The sequence below is a fragment of the Erpetoichthys calabaricus genome, chromosome 2 (assembly GCF_900747795.2).
Source record: "Erpetoichthys calabaricus chromosome 2, fErpCal1.3, whole genome shotgun sequence".
Classification (NCBI taxonomy): Eukaryota; Metazoa; Chordata; class Cladistia; order Polypteriformes; family Polypteridae; genus Erpetoichthys; species Erpetoichthys calabaricus.
The window spans coordinates 252,646,189-252,667,390 of NC_041395.2; the positions used below are offsets into that span (position 1 = coordinate 252,646,189).

General features: G+C 37.2%; 1 protein-coding gene across 1 annotated transcript in view; it reads left to right on the forward strand.

The window, feature by feature from the left end:
* Window positions 1–21,202, forward strand: part of jmjd1cb (jumonji domain containing 1Cb) — a 131,689-nt gene that overhangs the window by 34,089 nt on the left and 76,398 nt on the right. The window contains 1 exon segment of the mRNA XM_051922830.1: window positions 20,952–21,057. Within this exon segment, the coding sequence (XP_051778790.1) occupies window positions 21,051–21,057 (7 nt within the window). The 5' untranslated portion in view covers window positions 20,952–21,050.

The following is a 21,202-nucleotide window of genomic DNA, read 5'->3' on the forward strand; positions in this document are numbered from 1 at the left end:
ATGTGTTCTTTCTGGTAGCTTTTCTGAATCTGAAAATGCTGTTTAAAATGGCAGTTTTACAGCCGTTATAGTAATAAAAGCAAATTCAGAAATAAGGCAGTTTTTTCCCCATTATGTTTAATAAGAAAGGAAACAAACTTTTCTGTGCTATAATGAATGCTTGACAGGTTTAATTCTTTATGTACAGTGCATCTGGAAAGTATTCACAGCGCATCACTTTTTCCACATTTTATGTTACAGCCTTATTCCAAAATGGATTAAATTCATTTTTTCCCTTAGAATTCTACACACAACACCCCATAATGACAACATGAAAAAAGTTTACTTGAGATTTTTGCAAATGTATTAAAATTTATTCGAAACCACCAGGACTCTTCCTAGAGCTGGCCGGCCATCTAAACTGAGTGATCGGGGGAGAAGGGCCTTAGTCAGGGAGGTGACCAAGAACCCAATGGTCACTCTGTCAGAGCTCCAGAGGTCCTCTGTGGAGAGAGGAGAACCTTCCAGAAGGACAACCATCTCTGCAGCAATCCACCAATCAGGCCTGTATGTTAGAGTGGCCAGACAGAAGTCTCTCCTTAGTGAAAGGCACATGGCAGCCCGCCTGGAGTTTGCCAAAAGGCACCTGAAGGACTCTCAGACCATGAGAAAGAAAATTCTCTGGTCTGATGAGACAAAGATTGAACTCTTTGGTGTGAATGCCAGGCGCCACGTTTGGAGGAAACCAGGCACCGCTCATCACCAGGCCAATACCATCCCTACAGTGAAGCATGGTGGTGGCAGCATCATGCTGTGGAGATGTTTTTCAGCGGCAGGGACTGGGAGACTAGTCAGGATAAAGGGAAAGATGACTGCAGCAATGTACAGAGACATCCTGGATGAAAACCTGCTCCAGAGCGCTCTTGACCTCAAACTGGGGCGACAGTTCATCTTTCAGCAGGACAACGACCCTAAACACACAGACGAGATATCAAAGGAGTGGCTTCAGGACAACTCTGTGAATGTCCTTGAGTGGCCTAGCCGGAGCCCAGACTTGAATCCGATTGAACATCTCTGGAGAGATCTTAAAATGGCTGTGCACCGACGCTTCCCACCCAACCTGATGGAGCTTGAGAGGTGCTGCAAAGAGGAATGGGCGAAACTGGCCAAGGATAGGTGTGCCAAGCTTGTGGCATCATATTCAAAAAGACTTGAGGCTGTAATTGCTGCCAAAGGTGCATCGACAAAGTTTTGAGCAAAGCCTGTGAATACTTATGTACATGTGCTTTCTCAATTTTTTTATTTTTAATAAATTTGCAAAAATCTCAAGTAAACTTTTTTCATGTTGTCATTATGGGGTGTTGTGTGTGGAATTCTGAGGAAAAAAATGAATTTAATCCATTTTGGAATAAGACTGTAACATAACAAAATGTGGAAAAAGTGATGCGCTGTGAATATTTTCCAGATGCACTGCATCTTGAATTGTGCCAACTGCCATAGATAATTTTATAATGAAGCACTTAAAGACCCCACTGACCCTACATGCAAAGCAACACATCCTCTCTGGAATTTCAAATTCTTTATAATTTTGGACATAAGAAAAATATTTTTTAAAGGCTTAAGTGAAATTAGTGAACAAGGCAAGAGTGTCAGGGACACAGGTTTGCCAAGTTGCCTGCTTGCATCAAGTTTCTTTACATAATTTTGAGCAAATAAAATTACTTGCAGTTTAGGAATGAGGTGACAGTCTATTAAAATAGAAATGCTGATTTGAGAACAGTAGCCTTAAAGGTTTAATGGAATCTTGGAAAGTGAGAAGGAGTGGAGAATAAGTGTACTGGTACTGATTTTTAAGAATAAGGGGGATGTGCAGAGCTATAGCAACTACTGGGGGATAAAATTGATGAGCCACAGCATGAAGTTATGGCAAAGAGTATTGGACACTAGGTTAAGAAAAGAGGTGATAATTAGTGAGCAGCAGTATGGTTTCATGCCCGGAAAGATCACCACAGATGCAATGTTTGCTCTGAGGGTTTTGACGGAGAAGGACAGAAGGACTTGTATTGTGTCTTTGGAGACCTGGAGAAAGCATATGAGACAGTGCCTCGAGAGGAGTTGTGCTATTTTATGAGGAAGTCGGAAATGGCAGAGAAGTATGTAAGAGTTGCACAGGATATGTATGAGGGAAGTGTGACAGTAGTGAGGTCTGTGGTATGAGTGACGGATGCATTCAGCGTGGAGGTTGGATTACATCAGAGATCGGCTCTGAGTCCTTTATTTGCAATGTACCGGTTGACAGATGAAATTAGCCAGGAGTCCCGATGACATTGTGATCTGTAGCGAGAGTAGGGAGCAGGTTGAAGAGACCCTGGAGAGATGCAGATATGCTCTAAAGAGGAGAGTGATGAAGGTCAGTAGGAACAAGACAGAATACATGTTTTTAAATGAGAGGGAGGTCAGGGGAATGGCGAGAATGCAGGGAGTACAGTTGGCGAAGGTGGATGAGTATAAATACTTGGGATCAACAGTACAGAGTAATGCAGATTGTGGAAGGGAGGTGAACAAGAGAGTGCAGGCAGGGTGGAGTGGATGGAGAAGAGTGTCAGGAGTGATTTGTGACAGACAGGTATCAGCAAGAGTGAAAGGGAAGGTCTATAGAACAGTAGTGAGACCATCTATGTTATATGGGTTAGAGATGGTGGTACTGACCAAAAAAAACAGTAGACAGAGTTGGAGGTAGCAGAGTTAAAGATGTTAAGATTTACATTGGGTTTGACGAGGGTCAGCTCAGGTTGGATGGTTTGGAGACAAAGTCAGAGAGGCCAGATTGCGTTGGTTTGGACATGTGCATTGGAGAGATGCTGGGTGTTTTGGGAAATGGATGCTAAGGATAGAGCTGCTAGGCAAGGCCTAAGAGGAGGTTTATGGATGTGGTGAGAGAGGACATGCAGGTACTGGCTGTAACAGAGCAAGGTGCAGAAGACAGGAAGATAAGTAAAAAGATGATCCGCTTTGACAGCCACTAATAGCAGCAGGTGAAAGAAGAAGAAGCCTTAGAGCTGATGGCCAAGGACCACTGAAATGAGAAAGTGAAAGAAGATGTATTTTGACAGAACATTTATGTCACATCTAATAGTGATCACAAAAACTACAAAGATCTTGAAGGCCATTGTTGTGAGTATTGCATCTAAAATAGTTACCCATAATTGTTATGTCTAAAGTGAAGTATATGTGGAGCCTACTCCTACCACAATATAAAGTACTAGTGGAGGTCCTTAATTGAAATATTGGCTTTTTCCTGTAATTAGCTCTGGGTAGATGATTTATGATGCTCCAAATTTTCCAGTAGCAGATCATATATCCTCTTTAATAAAATCCCTGTGTGTGTCTTCTGGTGAAGTGCACATGTGCGGGGCACGGTGCGATGCGCGATATTGCTGTCAGAGAAAGTTACAGGAGTTTTACGGAAATACAAACTAGTATTACTGCAAGAGGAAATTAAAGGTACACAATATAGTGACTCATATTACAGCCACATACAAGCCAGTATTACTGTCAGAGGAGATTAAAGGCATATTACCGACGCGCACGCCTGTATTACCGCCAGAGAAAATTAAAGGTATATTACGGATGTACAAGACAGTATTACTATCACAGAAAATTAAAGACACACAATACACGGTGGCAGCCCACGAAGAACGGTCAGCTCAGCAAGTAAACATCAACAAAAGAAAGGCTTAAAGAAAGAAAAATACGACCAACAAAAAGAATGAGGTCAAAGTCCCTTGCCATTTAATATAGACTGTTCCTACTAATGTTTATGCACTAGTGTTTTAGCGCCCGTTATTGTAACGGGCTAAATGACTAGTATATATATATATATATATATATATATATATATATATATATATATAATATACACATTCATACATACATACTGTGGCAGCCGGCCAGGGCCCTTATCTTGCCAGGATGCCTCCACCCTGGGAGGACCGGGGGAGCAAGTGTGGCCAGAGCGTTACCTCCCCTGAGTGCTAGATGGGTTGCAGAGGTGCCTAGGACTCCTGCAGGGCTACATGGGAGTTGGAGTTTGATCCAAGCACCTGTAGCACTTCCGGGGGTGGTATAAAAGAGGCCAGGAGACACTACTTGGGGAGCAAGAGTTGGGAGGAGGGAGACGAAGCTTGCCAAGGAGAGAGATGGAGAAGAAATAAAAAAGAAAAGTATTGTGTGTGTTTGTGCTTAGTGGGACTGTGTTGTGTCTGTGGGAAATGAGGAAGGCATTTCTCACGAGGTGAAGACAAAAAAAAAAATTTGTGTTTCTGTAGGTTCCTCCTGTGTCTGTTTGTGTCATGAGTGGCTGCTACACCCTCTACACTTGTCACAATACACACACACACACACACTACCGGTCAAAAGTTTTTCTTCAAGTTTCATCAGTTGAAGTGTAATGAATGACCTAAATCAGTGAATAAGTAAGCAGTAGGTTTTAAATTTAAAGTTTAGGTTAGTAAAAACTGGGAAAAGTAGGAAATTTCAGAAAATTACAAATGGGCCCTCTTCAGGGAACAACTAATAGGTTACAACCCACAGATGTTCTACTGCAGTTAAAGTAAATTAAGACTTGCAAATTGAAACAGTTTGCACAGGTGTCCCAACTTCTTTTGATTACTTAAAAAACTTTGTCTGTGTTAAAGCAGATTTGGAACAGACTGTGTTACTACACCCCAGAAAGTTGTCAATTCCAGTGATAATGGCAAGAAAACATTTATTACCCATAAAAGTTAGATTTCTTTTTTAATTACTAGGGGGCTTTAATTACTCCGTGTTTGGTTTTCCAGATACACACTTAAGATTTATTTTTCTTTGAATTGTTGCTATTTCATTAGTTTCACTTTTATTCTTTAAAAACAATATTTGGAATCTTTAGAGTCTCAACATGCTGAATCTTTTAAATGAGGTCCGTGAGACATGTGTTTAATGACTTTGTACCATAATTCAGGATAGGTTTCTCTGTTTGGAATTTCAGCACAGACAAAATGATCTACATCATCAGCAGTTAATAATTTTTTTTTCAAAGTAACCAATAAATGCATGTGAGGTAAACCCTGTTTTTGAAATTCTCTGACTTAAACTTCAAAGCCTTACAATATTTACATACTTTTGACATATCACCTATGTCCATATATTCAATCTCTATTCGCCTTTTCGTTATTTCTTGGAGTAATAATTTCTCTTTGTTTGCGATAATGCGATGTTTACTTTCTTTGTTTTGACACTTCAGTTTTTTTCTGCTTTCATATTCTGTATCTTGCTCTGCATGTGATTTGCGCCTATGTTTTTTTTTAGTCTTTTGATTTCCACTGTTTTCATTATCTATAACCTGCTCTGCATGTGTTTGGCCCCCTTGTTTTTTAACCTCTTTATGACGTTTTTAGTTTGTTCTCTACTCTGTCTTTTATTTCTGACCTCGCTTTGTCCTGCTGTTTTTTCAATTACACCAGGTCCGTGATGATTATTTTCCCTTTTATCAAGTAATAATTTCCTTTTGTTTGTGTTAAATCGATCTTTACTATCTTTTTTTGATACTGTAGCGACCTCCGCGTCCGGCTCGATAAGAGAAGAATTAAAAAAAAAAAAAAAAAGACAGACAGACATAGTAAAGTCTTACAAAAGTTTTACGTGAACAATCAAGAAAAAGAACGCCGACTCTCCAATCCCCTCCCCCCCGTCCTGGACCTCCCCCACCCTTACCGCATCAATCAATACCCCGCTGTCAGTCTTCCGTGCTGTACTCCGCCCTCCCTCAATTGAACCTAACAGTCACTCCAAAAACAAAAAAGGCTTCTGTATGGAAGGGACGCTAGAATACTTTTGAATGTTACTGCTTTCATATTGTTTACCTTTCTCTGCATGTGTATTCCGCCATTGTTTTTTTTTTTTTTTTGAGCCTTTCGAATTCCACTGCTTTCATAATCTCTAACCTGCTCTGCGTGTGTATAGCGCCAACGTTTTTGAACGTCTTTATGAAGTTCTACTTTGTCTTTTCCTCTTTGTCTTTCATTCTGAGCCTGATTGAACGTGCTTTCTTTTCAATTCCACTTGTTTCGGGCTGATTATTACGTTCCTTATTTTCTGAATTTGCACCTAGATTATTCTTTTTCTTTTTTGCATTTTTTTCTCTCCAACGCTTTTGAGTCTCTTTTCTCCGTGCTGCTCTTTCTTCTTTGCTTAGTCGTCGACGTTTTATCTATAACGTATTGTCCTTGTACACTTTATATGCGATGAGAGCCCTGGATCTGTGTGTGCTCAAAGCCTTGACACGACTGAGTGTTTTGCTGCTCGTGGTTTTATTTGATATTGGTTGTAAATAGGGTGTGTCTTGCAAGAATCTCCTGTTCTACATCCCCGTGAGACGGTCCTGGGTAAAATCTCTTGGCACAAAGTCTCATGTTTAAGGTCCCCATGAGACGCTCTGTGGCCAAATCTCTTTCGTCTCGCGGGTCTTTTAAGTGTCTTCCTTGATCTTCCATGAAGATCACATCTCGTGTCCCTAGTCTTTCTCTCCCAGGATTTTTTTTTATAATAGAGAGATTATGCATAGACTTTTTTTGTGAGATCAGACTGTGCAATTCTTCAAAGATACAGATTAGCACAAAAAGTTGCCTTGCACGCATCCTTTGACTTTTGAAAAAATGTCACTTATTTCTTCAGAAAACACATTAAACCGTATTTGACAATTGTAAAAAAAAACCTGCAAGCTCAAAAAAGAAAATTAAACTTTGGGTCAAAATATATCTTGAAAGTAAAAGGGTATGGAAAGTTTTTTATTAATATGTTTAAAACTTTTTACTCACCTCCCAGTGCCATCTTTTGCAAAAAGTCAAATACTTACAAACCTCTCCATTTACATAAAGGCACTAGAAAAGGATGTTATGTTCCCTTTAACATCTACTTTTTCTCACTCTATGGAGTCCCTTGCTATTGCTCACTGCAAATGTGACCTGTTTTCTCCTGTCATTATTTTTAACAGTGATTGTAAAATTTCTCTATGTCTAAGAAGTTCTGCTTTTCTCAGGTAGTACCCCATCTGATCTTCCGCATGTTCTTAAAATTTTTTTTTAATCCTTGTGAATCATTTAACTGGATACAAAGTATATTTGTCCTAATCTACTCTTCCCCTTCTGAATCATCTATTCTAACAAGCGATTCTTCCTTCATCTATACCAGTAGCCATTTAATTACATGCCATTGAAATTTCTATATTGGCTTATGGCTAAAATTTAGTCATAAGCAATTGATAGTGTTTTGAATGGTGTCAAGTTGTCTCTCATTTCCTGGTCTACTCTTCGTCTGTCTTTTCGATATCAGCTGGAAAATATTAAAATTAATGTTATTCCCTGTTTTACTTTAGTTAGTGCCATGCTTCAACAAACCCTTGCAGCTCATATTTTGAATTAGATGAAGAACAGACTCTTGAAATACAGCAGTGCATTTATAGCATTTATAAATTAGAATGTGCTTTTGTTATTTAATAAACTATGGGCTCGTTAGTTTATGAGCCACTTGTAAAGTTGTTATGCCTGTTAGCCACCTATCTTCTTAATAAACATTCATTTTATTTGAATTTTAAGTTGTAAGACAAGCCTTTAATTTTGTTGTAACTTTTTTTAATGACATATGTACATGTTTCTTTGGTTTAAAAATAAAATACAGTCAAAGTAAAAAGTATGTGAACCCTTTGGAATTATCTGGTTTACTGGATGAATTGGTCATAAAAAGTGATCTGATCTTCATCTAAGTCACAGGTACTGATATACACAATGAGCTTAAGCCAATGACACTCAAAAAAAATTCTACTCTTTCATGTCTTTATTTTACAAACGCATTCAATGTTAGATAGATAGATACTTTATTAATCCCAATGGGAAATTCACAATGTTCACAGTGGTAGCGGAAAAAGTAAGTGAACCTTGGGATTTAATAACAGTTTGACCCTCCTTTGGCAGCAATGACCTCAACCAGGTGCTTCCTATAACTGCAGATCAGACCTGCACATCATGTGGGGGGAATTTTAGCCCATTCTTCCCTGCAGAACTGCCTTAACTCTTCCATATTCTTTGGTTGTCTTCTGTGTATGGCTCTCTTCAAGTCATTCCACAGCATCTCAATAGGATTGAGATCTGGGCTCTGACTGGGCCACTCCAAAAGGCGGAGTTTGTTCTTCTGAAGCCATTGTGCTGTGGATTTCCTGCGATGTTTGGTGTCATTGTCCTGTTGTATCACCCAGCCTCTTCTGAGCTTAAGTTGACGGACAGACACCCTCACATTATCCTGGAGAATTTGTTGATAAACTTGTGAATTCATTTTCCCCTCAGTGATTGCAAGCTGTCCAGGCCCTGATGCAGCAAAGCAGGCCCAAATCATGATGTTCCCTCCATCATACTTTACTGTAGGGATGATGTTTTGATGTTGATATGCAGTGCCCTTTTTACGCCAAATGAAGTTCTGCTTGTTCCTCCCAAATAGTTCAATTTTGGTTTCATCACTCCACAAAACATTTTCCCAGTACCGTTGTGGAGTGTCCAAGTGCTCTTTCGCAAACTTCAGGCGTTCAGCAATGTTCTTTTTTTGATATCAGTGGCTTCCTTCTTGGTGTCCTGCCATGGACTCCTTTCTTGTTCAATTTTTTGCGTATAGTTGACTCATGAACAGAGATGTTAGCCAGTGCTAATGACTTCTTCAAGTCCTTTGCTGTCACTCTTAGGTTCTTCTTTACCTCATTGCTGACTTTGCGTTGTGCTCTTGGGGTCATCTTAACAGGATGCCCACTTCTAGGCAGATTAGCCACAATACCAAATTGTCTCCATTTATAGACAACTTGCCTAACAGTAGTCTGATGAATAGCTAAAATCTTTGAGATGACTTTGTAACCCATTCCAGCCTTATGTAGATTAACAATTCTCGATTGTAGCTCTTCAGACAGCTCTTTTGTGCAAGGCATGATTCCCATCTGGATATGTTTCTTGTCAAAAGCTCAAACTAAAACTTTATAGTGTTTTTTATCAATCAAAGTAATTCTAGGCCACACCTCTGAACTCATTTCATTAAATGAACTCCAGGTGTGCTAAATTCTGACTGCAATGAGATTTTTAAAAAGTCATTAGCTTAGGGTTCACGTACTTTTTCCAACCTTCAGTTTCACAGTTTGAATGATTTATTCAATATGGTTAAAAATTCTCTGAAAATTTGTGTATCTTTAGTTATAGGAGACTGTGTTTGTTTATTATTGTAACTGACATGAAGATACGACCATATTTTATATGGGAATTAGACATGAATATAAATAATTCCTAGGGGTTCACATACGTTTTTTACTTTGACTGTATATCAATTTTAAGCGATTTTATTTTATTAAAGGTTTTCAATTAATTGTGTTTGACCAATTACTACTTGCAGTCTATAATTTAATTGAAGAAACACTAACAATGGGAAACTAAGTTTATACAAATCTGGATATGAAGAAACTTAGTGTAAAAACATTTTTCAAAGTTCAAAAAAATGTTTTAAAAGATCAGAATTGCAATTGGCTGATTCTGATTATATGGAATCAGAGATTGGTATTGGGCCTAAACAAACCTGATTGGCACATATGAACCTCTAATTTATTATGCTTTTAGGACCAGCTACCAAGATGAGAGGCATTTAGGTTCTTGCTCAGCTTGGTACCCACAGACTCCTATATTTCAAGTGACCTTTAGGGTTGGTGGACTCCGTATATCTTTTCCCGATTGGGCACATATAGGTTTAAGCAGATTGAGGGACATTTTTGACTCCAGGCTTCTTCTTTTTTGCTTATTGCATTGTCTTCAGCTCATGTCAATCCAAAGGACATGCGGTGTTCCAATTTCATCTTCTCTTCGCTCAACACTGTTTGTATGGTAAATTTCATTCATTTTCCCCTTTTTAAGGAGAAACACATTTTAAGAATGTGTCTCTGGTTTCCAAATGTTGAAGGCAAAGGGTGGTCACACCAAATGTTGATTTGATTTAGATTTAGATTTCTCTTTTGTTCATTCACTGCATTTTGTTGATTGATGAAAATAAATGATTAACACTTCCATTTTTGAAAGCATTCTTTGTTTACAGCATTTTTTCACACCTGCCTAAAACTTTTGCACAGTACTGTATAACTTGTAGACATGTTCTCAGAATTAAAGAAAAATAAAAATTGGGCACCATTATCTGTATCTGTTCTTTCTGCTTTATTGTTAAGTTTTATTTACTTGTCCTTTTGCTCCTTATGCCATGCACATTTTTGGTAAGCCGACAAATGAAATATTTGTTTTGGATAGTTTCCACATGCTCTTAGAGTCAATCACACTGTTGCAACAGAAAAGGTTTTCTGCATTATGGCTAGAATTTAACATAAAATATCCTGAGCCTCATGGACTAGTAGAGTGAAATATTTACTAGCCATAAACAACTTGTTTCAAATATGAAGGTAATTAAAATGCTTTTTCTTGAGTTGAGTCTTTTGCTAATTTCCTGTTTTATTTGTGCCATCATCCATTTTTTATATCTACAACTACATTTATTTTGGGGAAGATGATTTAGAAGTATCACTTAGTGGTGCACCGATTGGCTGCTGACAATCTAAATATTTACAGTAATTGTAGCGCTCCTTAACACAAGGTTTTAGGGTAGTTGATTCAGGGCATGTGACAGTGGGCAGTAAGGAAGATTTTACCAGTGAGTAAGATGTCCACAATATTAGCTTTTACATTAAAGAAAGTGGAACTGAAGTGGAACTCTGTGCAGTTAGGCAAAGAGCAACAAAAACTACTTTTATCAATTCAGACCATTTTATTTTGTCCTTTGCTTTAATGAGTTTGGATGGTCAATAAGCTTGTGTTAAATACAGCAGCTTACTTTTTCAATTAGACAAAGAAGAAATAAAGAATGTGAAATTGCTGCTTAGTAAACAATAGGCTTGTTAGCTTAACAGCACAGTGTATCTGTTTTATTTGTAAACTTGTTAAACATGTTAGCCTTGTATCTTTTTGACAATCATTTTATGAACATTTGATAGATTTTTTTTTGGCCATTTTATTAAGGCCTTTACTGGGTTTATTATTTGTTTGTGTGTCTCATACAGGATGAAGTTTTGGTAAGAGACAAGTGCTGCATAATAAATTAAAAGAATTAGGATTGTCCAGCTGGTACACTGGTGGGGGGGACAAACAAACAAAGCATACTTGTATAAATATGGTAAATTTATTTTTTAACAGCAAAAAAAGCTGTAGTGTAATCCTCTTTAATAAAACCCCTGTGTGCGTCCAGTGTCCGTGTGTGTGTGTCTTCTGGTGAAGTGCGCATGCGTGGGGTACGGTGCAATGCTTCAAAGCAGATGCTTCAAAGGCCGCCTGATGCGTCACACAAGACAGAGAGGGCGGGACCTATAAAATATTGTGCGGCCGATCCAATCGGATTTCGGTAAATGAGGTAAGACCTAAAACATGAGGCACGAAAAATCCAATCGGGTACTGAGACGCAGAGACCAGCTTCCCCAAAGAGGTGGGATTAGTGTTTGTTGTTGTGCAAGTGTTCACTCTGAGGATGTCAGCTTGGCCCGGTAAAGTGTCAAGTCGTTGAAGGGGTTTTCCTAAATATACGAATTTTCATGATATTACAATAGGATGACTTTTAAAAGTAGGTTTATTTTCGCGCACATAAAATCGTGTTTCTGGGGAGACGCCACACATACAATAATCAGCTGCACGCCAGCATAGATTAAAATACTTGCTAGGGAACTGCACAGTACTTGCTGGAGAGACGCAACAGGCACAATTATCAGCTGCATGCCACACATTACATCAGTTGCTGGGGAGAATCTGCTGATTGCCCACTGTTGTGACAGAAAATTAAAAGCATATTACGGACATCAAAGCCAGTATTACTGTCAGAGAAAATTACAGGCATTTTACGGAAATACAAACCAGTATTGCTGCCAGAGAAAATTAAAGGCACACAATACAATGACGCATATTACAGCCACACACAAGCCAGTAAATATACAGCCATTAAATATAGACTGTTCCTACTAATATGCACTACTGTTCTAGCGCCCGTTATTGTAACGGGCTTAATGTCTAGTTAATTATTAAAACAATTCTCAATGCTTCTGGTTATAGAAGAGCTTAGTGTAAAGGTTTTTTAAAGAGATAAAAAAAATGTGAATCTGACAATCCAGTAAACATGATATTGGTTATAGGTATCGGCCCTAAAATACCTGATCAGAACATCCCTAGTATTTATGTTTCATTTGTATTTAGGGTGGGGGGTAGTCCCTTATCGGGGTGGAGAGATTAATTGTTTTGGGAAGGACACATTTTAATTGATGAGTAAAGTTAAGGTCTGGCACTTGAATTTCCATTTAAATAGTAAGGCCTGTGTTATGGGCTAAAAAATTGGCAAGTAGGTAATCTTCTGAGAAGCTGAGCTTGAGAACTGTTGATACAGCCAGGCAGCAAGTGCCAATACTAGATCATTCAGGTTAAAAGTGGACAGTTTGACAGCAACTGTTAATTGGTATGCACTTTTGTTTATTAAGATTGGCTAAGGTGAGTTGTGGGCACTTTGCTATTTTGCCCTTGAACCCTTTGAGTCTGAGTCATGCTTACAAAAGTGTCATCCGTTAGTACTGATATTGTCCTAACAGACAGAAAGATCCAGATGATGCTTACCAAGTGGGCAGCTTGGCTCATCAGTGAAAACTCTTCCCATTTCTTCTAGGAAATTGTACTTTAGTTGAGGTAGGGGTTTACAGTTTGATTTCAGTCGAAGGTTATAGCTCAGGTCTAGAACTGTAACTGGAATCTCACATACCGTGCCACTTTTCCTATACCAGCCTCAATCTGAGTTGCAGAAATCTGTAAATTAATTTTGATTAGTAGAAGCTAGGATATTTTCCTGCTGACTTTTTTGTAGATTTTAGTTATTGATAATAGTTTTCCTTGTTGTTACAAATTTTTAACAGTAGATGTTTTCTGGTCTTCAACCAAAGTGTATTAATAGAGCAAGGGCATGTGAGCAAGCATATATTTATTTAATTTAACCTGTGAGCAAAGTTATCCAGCATCAATAGGCATCATGTTCACCGCATAATGTTCCCTTGCAATCATATGTGGGTTTTGCTTTGCCTTCTTAGACAGTATACATTCTGTTCTATCAGGTTTTCTTGGTCTCATCTTGACCTCCATGGTTCTCCTGAACTGGCATTTCTTAATAATATTTTAGACAGTAGAAATTACTATCTAGAAGTGCTTTTTACATCTTTTAATAGCCTTCTCCTGATTTGTAGGCATCAATTGTCTATATGCACAGGGTAGTGCTGACGTTCTTCTGGTGAAATCTCAGCACGTTGAATCACTTCCTTTCTCCATACTCCAGCTGTGATATTTGTTTAGTGGTGAGAATGTCTGCAAAAAAAAAAAAGTTTTAAGTTTCTGCATACAGAGAGCTCTACAGCAGAACGTTGTTGTGTTACCTTTATGTTCAGGTTCCAGTAGGTACAACAAGGTACTTAGCTTTCATGCATTTCCCTCCAATGCGGATTGGAGGGAATGGATTGTTGCTATCAGGAGAGAGAGAGCTTTACAGTTGATCATAATACCCGAGTTTGTAGCCGGCATTTTAAAAAAGAGGATTTTCACGAGCCACGATCTGAGACAGGATGGTGACTGTTTAAGAAGGGAGCAGTTCCTGTGTTATTTGAGTGGAACAGTTTCTCCATTCCACTTTTCAAGACTGGGGGTTTGGGAGAGGAGAAAGCAACCAGCAGAGAATGATACACCGGGCGAAGAGGATGATAAAATCCTCCAGGACCACGACTATGTTTTGGCTTCGGATCCAGTAGTTGTCGACCTGGCACTTGATGAAATCATGTCTCTCAGAGAGGAGTTCCACCAGCTGTGGAAACAAATTGAGGAGTTTACAACGAAGCAGCAGTTTGGCATTCACGGTTTTGCTGGCTCAGACAAAGACTATCGCTTTTTTTACAAGGTAAGATGTCCAGTAGATTCATGTTGTTATGTATTAAGCTTACATACATAACACAAGTCAACAAGCATTTTGCTACTGGGATTCATTCACTTGTACTTTATCAAATTTCACTTGCTGACTCCAAATCTGAAAACCGTTTTCGTCCAGCACGTCCCGTTTTTTTGGTTATGATGTTCCAGGTCTTGGACAACTAGGGTGACTGGACAATAAAGGCGATGCGATTCAGCATTTAAGAAATGAGTTTGGTCTTTAGAAAAGTGAAACCAAAATTAAGGAAGGTGTTTTTCTTGGCCCTGAAATCCGTGAACTGATGCTTGACGATGAGTTCAAAAGGAAACTGAAGCCAACTGAATCAGCACCCTCATTCGTGCAGGTTGTCCAAAATTTTCTTGACAGTCACAGAGTAGAGAATAATGCTGAGTTTGTAGAGAATATGCTGAAAGTATATTAGCTTACGGGAGCCAGAGTGTCACTGAAGACGCATTTTTTACATTCTCATCTCGATTTTTTCCCAGCAAATCTAAGCGATGTCAGAGATGAGCATGGGGAAAGATTTCATCAAGATATAAAGGTGATGGAAAACTGATATCGGGGAAAATTCACTCTGAGCGTGATGGGTGACTACTGTTGGTTCTTGCAAAGAGAGACGAATGTGCAGTACAAGCGCAATAGCTAGTGCCTCCAACATTTTTGGGCACACTGACCTCACTTTTATATTGAGATAAATTGACATAAATATGCTTTAACATATCTCTGGTATCGTCTTCTGGTTTGTTTTCAGAATAAACACATCAAAACAGTTTTGGTGGGACATAGTCTAAACTCCAGATATCGTGTTGATATATTGATATTCAAAAGTGTCAAAACATTAATGATGTGTATTTGAAAACCCTCATGTGCTAGCTTAATTCCGATTTCACATATGAAATCAGTGTAAAAAAAATTAATAAAGAGCTGCTCTGAAATTCCCAATAACAAACAAATATTTTTTTGTAGGCCAGTGATAATCACCTGTCCCTGATTTAAGTTTTAAGTTGAAGTTTAATGATTATAGGGTGGAATGGTGGTGCAGTGGTAGCACTGATGCGTCACAGTAAGGAGAACCTGAACCTTCAGGATAACTTATGCACAAACTGTGAGGCTTTTGGCTTTTCCTTACTGATCTGTAGCACTAAGCTCAAATGGTAACCTCTTTTTTCTCCGAATCCCTGTTTGAAACTGAATTTCATAAAGATGCTAGGAAAATTGTAACAGTGATTGACACAGACACATAATGTTACTGGTATCACTACGTTTTCCTTGGCTTGTACACAAACATGTTAATATGTCCAGATCTTACCTTCGTAATTGCAGATGTAGCTTGAAACATAAAGCTTGAAGCCCTTCTCCTTTTTAGCTCCTGACGTTTGGCACAGTGTTTGAATAATGTGATTTATATTGATTACCATAAGTCTTGGCACATCTTGAAGTGATGAGGTGAAAAACGCCATAGCTAGTCTGTTTTGATTTCAGCGCCAGAAGTGAGGAAACGGGCTTGTGCTGAAAGCAGAAGAGAGTGTGCATATAGTCCATTAGTTTAATTTCCAGAATTCCAGGTTAGTTGCTTAGAAAAGCTCATGGCTGTTGAGTGATGCACAGTGTCTGAGGAGACAAATAATTGTCATCAGTTGATAATTTCTACTAATTCTTGACCAGACTACCTTTGCTAAACCAGACCAGAGTAATGACCTAACGAGTTCTGAGACCTTATAACTGTAAGGGTGCCCAAACATTTGCAAATTTTACAATTTTCTGTTTATCAACTTCTTTCTGTTCATCAAATAAATTGTAACTGTACCTTAACATTCTCATTAAAAATCCCATTGTTTTAGTTTGCTATCTAAGTTGCATTTCCTATTTTTTTTTTTTTTTTTACTTCAAATCTCAACAAAATATATAGTTTGGTCAGTTGCTTTCAAACTTTTTCATGGAACTGTATACAAAATTTATACAGTTTCAATTCTGAAAGCTTATTTTAAATAAATACTGAACATTTGACAGCAGATTTGTTGTTTTGTATCCTGATGCTGGTTTTAATTATGTATTAGTTTAAAGGTAGATGACTAAAATACCTGGATTGAGGATTTAAAAAACTGCCTTAAAAACAATAGAATACCTTGTACTTAGTTACAGTGTAAAACTACCTTTAATTTTTGTCTTTTTTTGATCTGTTGCTACAGTTAATTGAAGAAGAGCACAATATAAGGAAATGATGGGTGGATTTCCCTTTTGCCTTATTGGTGTGCTATTTGAAGAAACATTTAACCCTGTTGGATTGTAGAACTGTGGAATGTATTTTGCAAGACTGTAGATTAGAAAAAATATATGTCAGAAAAATTCATAATATGCTTCTTAAAAACAATTGGATTTTTTTTAAACTAGTCAGGTGGGCTACAGAATTAAGTTGATCTGGTAGGAGCAGTAATTACAGATATTACATTTATTCAATAATTGTTGTAAACCAAATGGAAAAACTAGAGAGGTATTAATGGAAAGTATAGAGTGAAGATAGAAGTATAGTGAAAAAATAATAAACATAATATAGCCCATTAAGAGAATAATGCCGAAAGTCACTTCAAAAAAGAGTTAGAGTTATAAATGAGTGGACTTAAAATGGAAGAGAAATTGCTTTGAGATTAGACAAAAAGCAAATTTTACATATTTTGAAGAGCCTTTGGTACATCCTGAAGCATAATGTACATGGTCATTCTGGGGAGAAAGGCTGATATTTCTTGATCTAATTAAGGCATTTTTTAACACATTTGAAGCATTAAAGCTTTAATGTTTTCCAGTAATCTTAACAGAGAGGGTCATAAAAATGTTAGGTCCTTGGTACATCCACATACAGTGCCCTTCATAATGTTTGGGAAAATGCACATTTTTCCTTGATTTACCCTCTGCTCTACAGACTGCATATCAGAAATTCAGCTGTGAATAAAGTATACATTGCAGACTTTAATTTAAGGGTATTTGCAGACAGCTTGGTCACACCATGTAGAAATTACAACATGTTTTATGCACGGTCCCCCGTGTAGAATTTTTTAATTGAGCTGTTTTAATACTTGAAAATGGTTAAAAGTTACAAGCACAGCTTAACAGTGGTTGAAAAAAGCAAGTCTTAGTTTCTACTGTGAAGAAGAGACTTTGCCCGGTCTGTAGTAGTCCACAGCCGGAATTTCAAGGCCCTATTTTGCCCTTCAAGGAATGACTTTCTTACTACCACTTGCCCTGACAAACCTGCAGCACTAGACATGAAGCTGATATACTTTGGGATGCCCTTCATGCAAGCTGGTGACTTTCAGAAATTTGTCTTCTGATTGGGTTGTGACTTTGGGTCTACCAGATCTCTTCCTATCAGAGTTTCTTCCAGTTTACATTTGGCTTTGGGTTGTGTAGGACACTGTACTCACTGACACCTTGATATTTTTTATTTTTTGCAATTTGTCTAAATGAAAGTACTGCTTTGTCTTGTTTCATGTGTTAATTTCTGTTTTCTTGCAATTATCACTGGAATATTGTCCAGGTAGTACTTCAGAGGGTGTAGAAACACAGTCTATTCCAACTCTGTAGTAAGACAGACGGGAAAGTTTTTAAGTAATCAACAAATTTGGTACACCTGTGCAAATTTTTGCTTCAAATTGCAAGGCTTATTGTTAAACAATTTTATTTAACTTGACTGCTCTGTCAGTTTGTTTGTCTGGGTCAAATCTTGCAACTGATTTTAAACCCACTTTTGATGAAGTGAATTTCTTCTTTTATGATGAAAGTAGATATTCAATTAATTGATTGAATTAATTAATTTATGTGCGCCCCACGATTTTATTTTGTCACATATAACCACAAAAATAGTGGTTAAAGAAATTTTTTTTTCTTTTTAGTGCATTTCTCTCTATTATATAAAAATCCTTTGAGGCGAAGAGAGATTTTTTTCAAGTCCTGCGAGACTCACGAAGGGTTATCAACAGAAAAAAATGAGTACACACATCGAGAAACGAGGAAGTAAAAGAATTACCGCCAAAAATGTTGATTGGATACACAGCAAATTGGCTAAATGCGTCCAAAAATGTCGATCGGTTACACGGCAAATTGGTTAAATGCATATCAATAGACTATAGTGAAACAGTTGTTGGTGATCATGCGGAAGATGAAAACAACAACTTACAATATCCCGAAGAATATCTACATCCGTTAACACTGTCCGGTCTTCCACCGCACAAATTACTGTAGAAGGATGTATTCAAGAAAGGCAGTGGAGTACATCTTCCGTGGATAACATTAGACAACAAAGGATATCTTGATATGCCATTTGTATGAAAACGTTAACAGTTTCCCGTCAGAATAGCTTTTGCAAAGGCAATTAACAAGTCTCAGAGCCAAACATTCGAAAAAGTAGTTTTATTTAATAGAGAGAAAGAAACTAAATTCAATCAAATTCAATCACAGGCAGTTACACGTTGTGTTGATGCATATGTAACAGTTTCCATGAAAATTAAAAATCTGTTTAAATTGTACCTCCGCATCCCCATATGCGAGCGGAAGAACTGCAAAGAGGCTAGCGCGTACCGCAGGCCCGGGGGTTGGCAAGCGAAGTGAGCAGGGGGCAAAGCCCCCTAGTATAACTAAAGTAAAATCGTTTTACTTTATATAATATAATATAATTTTACTTTAACTGCTGCAGAATTTCTATAGGTTGTAAGTTATATGTTGTTTTGTGAAGAAGGCCCTTTTGTAATATTCTGATATTTTCTTTTTTTTCAGTTTTTGCTAACCAAAACTTTAAATTCAAACCTTTGGCAGTTCATTGCTTACCTTTTCACCATTTTTTTCACCATTCATTGCACTTCGGCTGATTAAATTTAAAGGAAAACTAGAAAAACTGTGGTGATATAAACTTTTAACTGGAAGTGAGTGAGTGAGTGTGTGTGTGTGTGTATATATATAAATACTGTATAGTATATGTTGTGTGTGAGTGTCTATTCCATCTTGTGTTGGCTCCTGCCTTACACCCAGTTGTTCTAGAGATTATATGTCAGTTACCCTTTATTATGAAAAGTGTTGATGAAGCTTAATTTGACAGCAGTTTTTACAAGATAAGTAATTTAAATGCATTTATGCAGTCTCTCCATGTTTTGTCCACTTTTGTTGATATTTAAAAGATTCTGGGTGACTGCTTATTGAATGTTTTTCTCCCTTATGACATGCTTTATCAATGACCATCCTACCTAAATTTGCTAGGTATTAAAGGCGGAAGAACTGAGACAATAGCATTTTACGGTGTTTTTGAGATGGCCTATTGGTAATATACTGAGGGCAAGTGTAAGGATTTTTTACCCCATCTTTAGGAATGTAGGCACAATATATTTTATTGAAATTCCTTTCATGGCAAAATACAGTATGTTTACATTTACATTGAAAGTACATTTTAAACTTAAGCATTTGAGTTCATTTTTTCACCGTGTTATAGGAAAGAAAAAGCTTGTGAAAACATGTAGTTTAGCAGAATTGACAAGAAACCCAAGCACTCCAGACAGGGCTATCGGAAGTAATTATTGGGTTCTTTGAGTTGGTAAAAACGTACCGACTTTGACTAAATGTATATTGTAATATGATGTGTATATATTTCCAATTTCAAATATACTGATTTCATTAAAGTGTTTTTTTCTTATAGCATTTTAGTAAAAACATTTTTTTAAATGTTCTAAGTTTTACCTTAGCTTTATGTTTCCCAATGTTAGTAACTTCTTTAATAAATATAAAAAAAGCGATCAACACCATCACTACAGCCTTTAAACTCCCAACATAAACAGATTAGGGTGGTAAAATAGCCATATAATTCACATTAGCAGTACTGAAATGTCTTGTATCTTGTATGTTATGTGCTTTCAATCAACATAGTAAATATAATATTCTTATTAGAAGAGCTGGTGGTGCCTTTAATTGAGGAGACAGAATTTGAGTTGAAGGTACTGTAAATCAAAAAGTCAGAGTTAATTTGAAGATTTTGTGTACCAACTCTACAGCCCTTACTCCAGAAGTCTGTTCTGTTCAGGTTTCGTTTGTTCTGTTGCAAACAGAGAATTATATTAATTTTGCATTGAAGAAAACACAGCAGAAATCACTTGCCCCATTTGGCTTCGGTTTTCACACGTCATATGCCGAATGTTGAATTTGTTTCGAAAACAGTTTAATAACATGTAATAAGGGAATATATGAGTATGTATCCAGTAGAATATTAAATGTACATGTATTCAAATGACATATTTTAAAAATAAAACATGATTCAATTAAATGGTAGTTTTAATTTATTTGTAATTGAATGATAGTGTTGTCATAAACATCAGTGTCTTCATTCAACCTATTCCCATGGTGGTCATGGTGCAACATGCTACTACGAGGTAATTTACGACATACATCCCTCTCTAATCCCTCAAGTATGTCTTTGGTCTTCACTTTAATTTTTTCCAGTTGATTGTGCCTTATAACCCTCCTGAGGCAAGTGGCATTTGGTGTCTTAACTACACAACTTAGAAACATCAGGTCTACACCTAGGTACTTTCATATTACCGAGTTCTGCACCCAGAGCCTAGCAGTAGGAACCACATTTTAGCCACTTTTACTGAAAAACAACCTGTTTTGTAGGAAATACTGTACTATGGTTTATTTATTTTATATTCATATCAAAAGCTTCAGTCTTTTATATGAAGCATTTTTATTTTTAAGTTTTGTATGGCCTGACTATTACACTTGATAGAACAGGAAATGAGTTACTTACAGTGTGATTTTAATTTAATGTAGTTACTAAAGTGTGATTTTAATTTATAGCAAGAGTCAGACTCTCAAGATTAAACAGTTTTCATTTTTCTTTTAAGGATGAAGTAGATAGCTTGAATCCAGTTCTCAGGGACAATCCACAGCTTCATGAAGAAGTTAAAGCCTGGGTTAAAGAACAAAAAGTTCAAGAAATTTTTATGCAAGGTAATTAATTTGCTTTCATTCTGAATTCTCAATTATAGTTTTGTTTTATCTTCAATATTTATTTTTTAAATATTCCAGTGAATATTGATATGTTTGCATTTCATTACTTAACATTAATAAGAAAATGTTCTGTTTTAATTGTAAC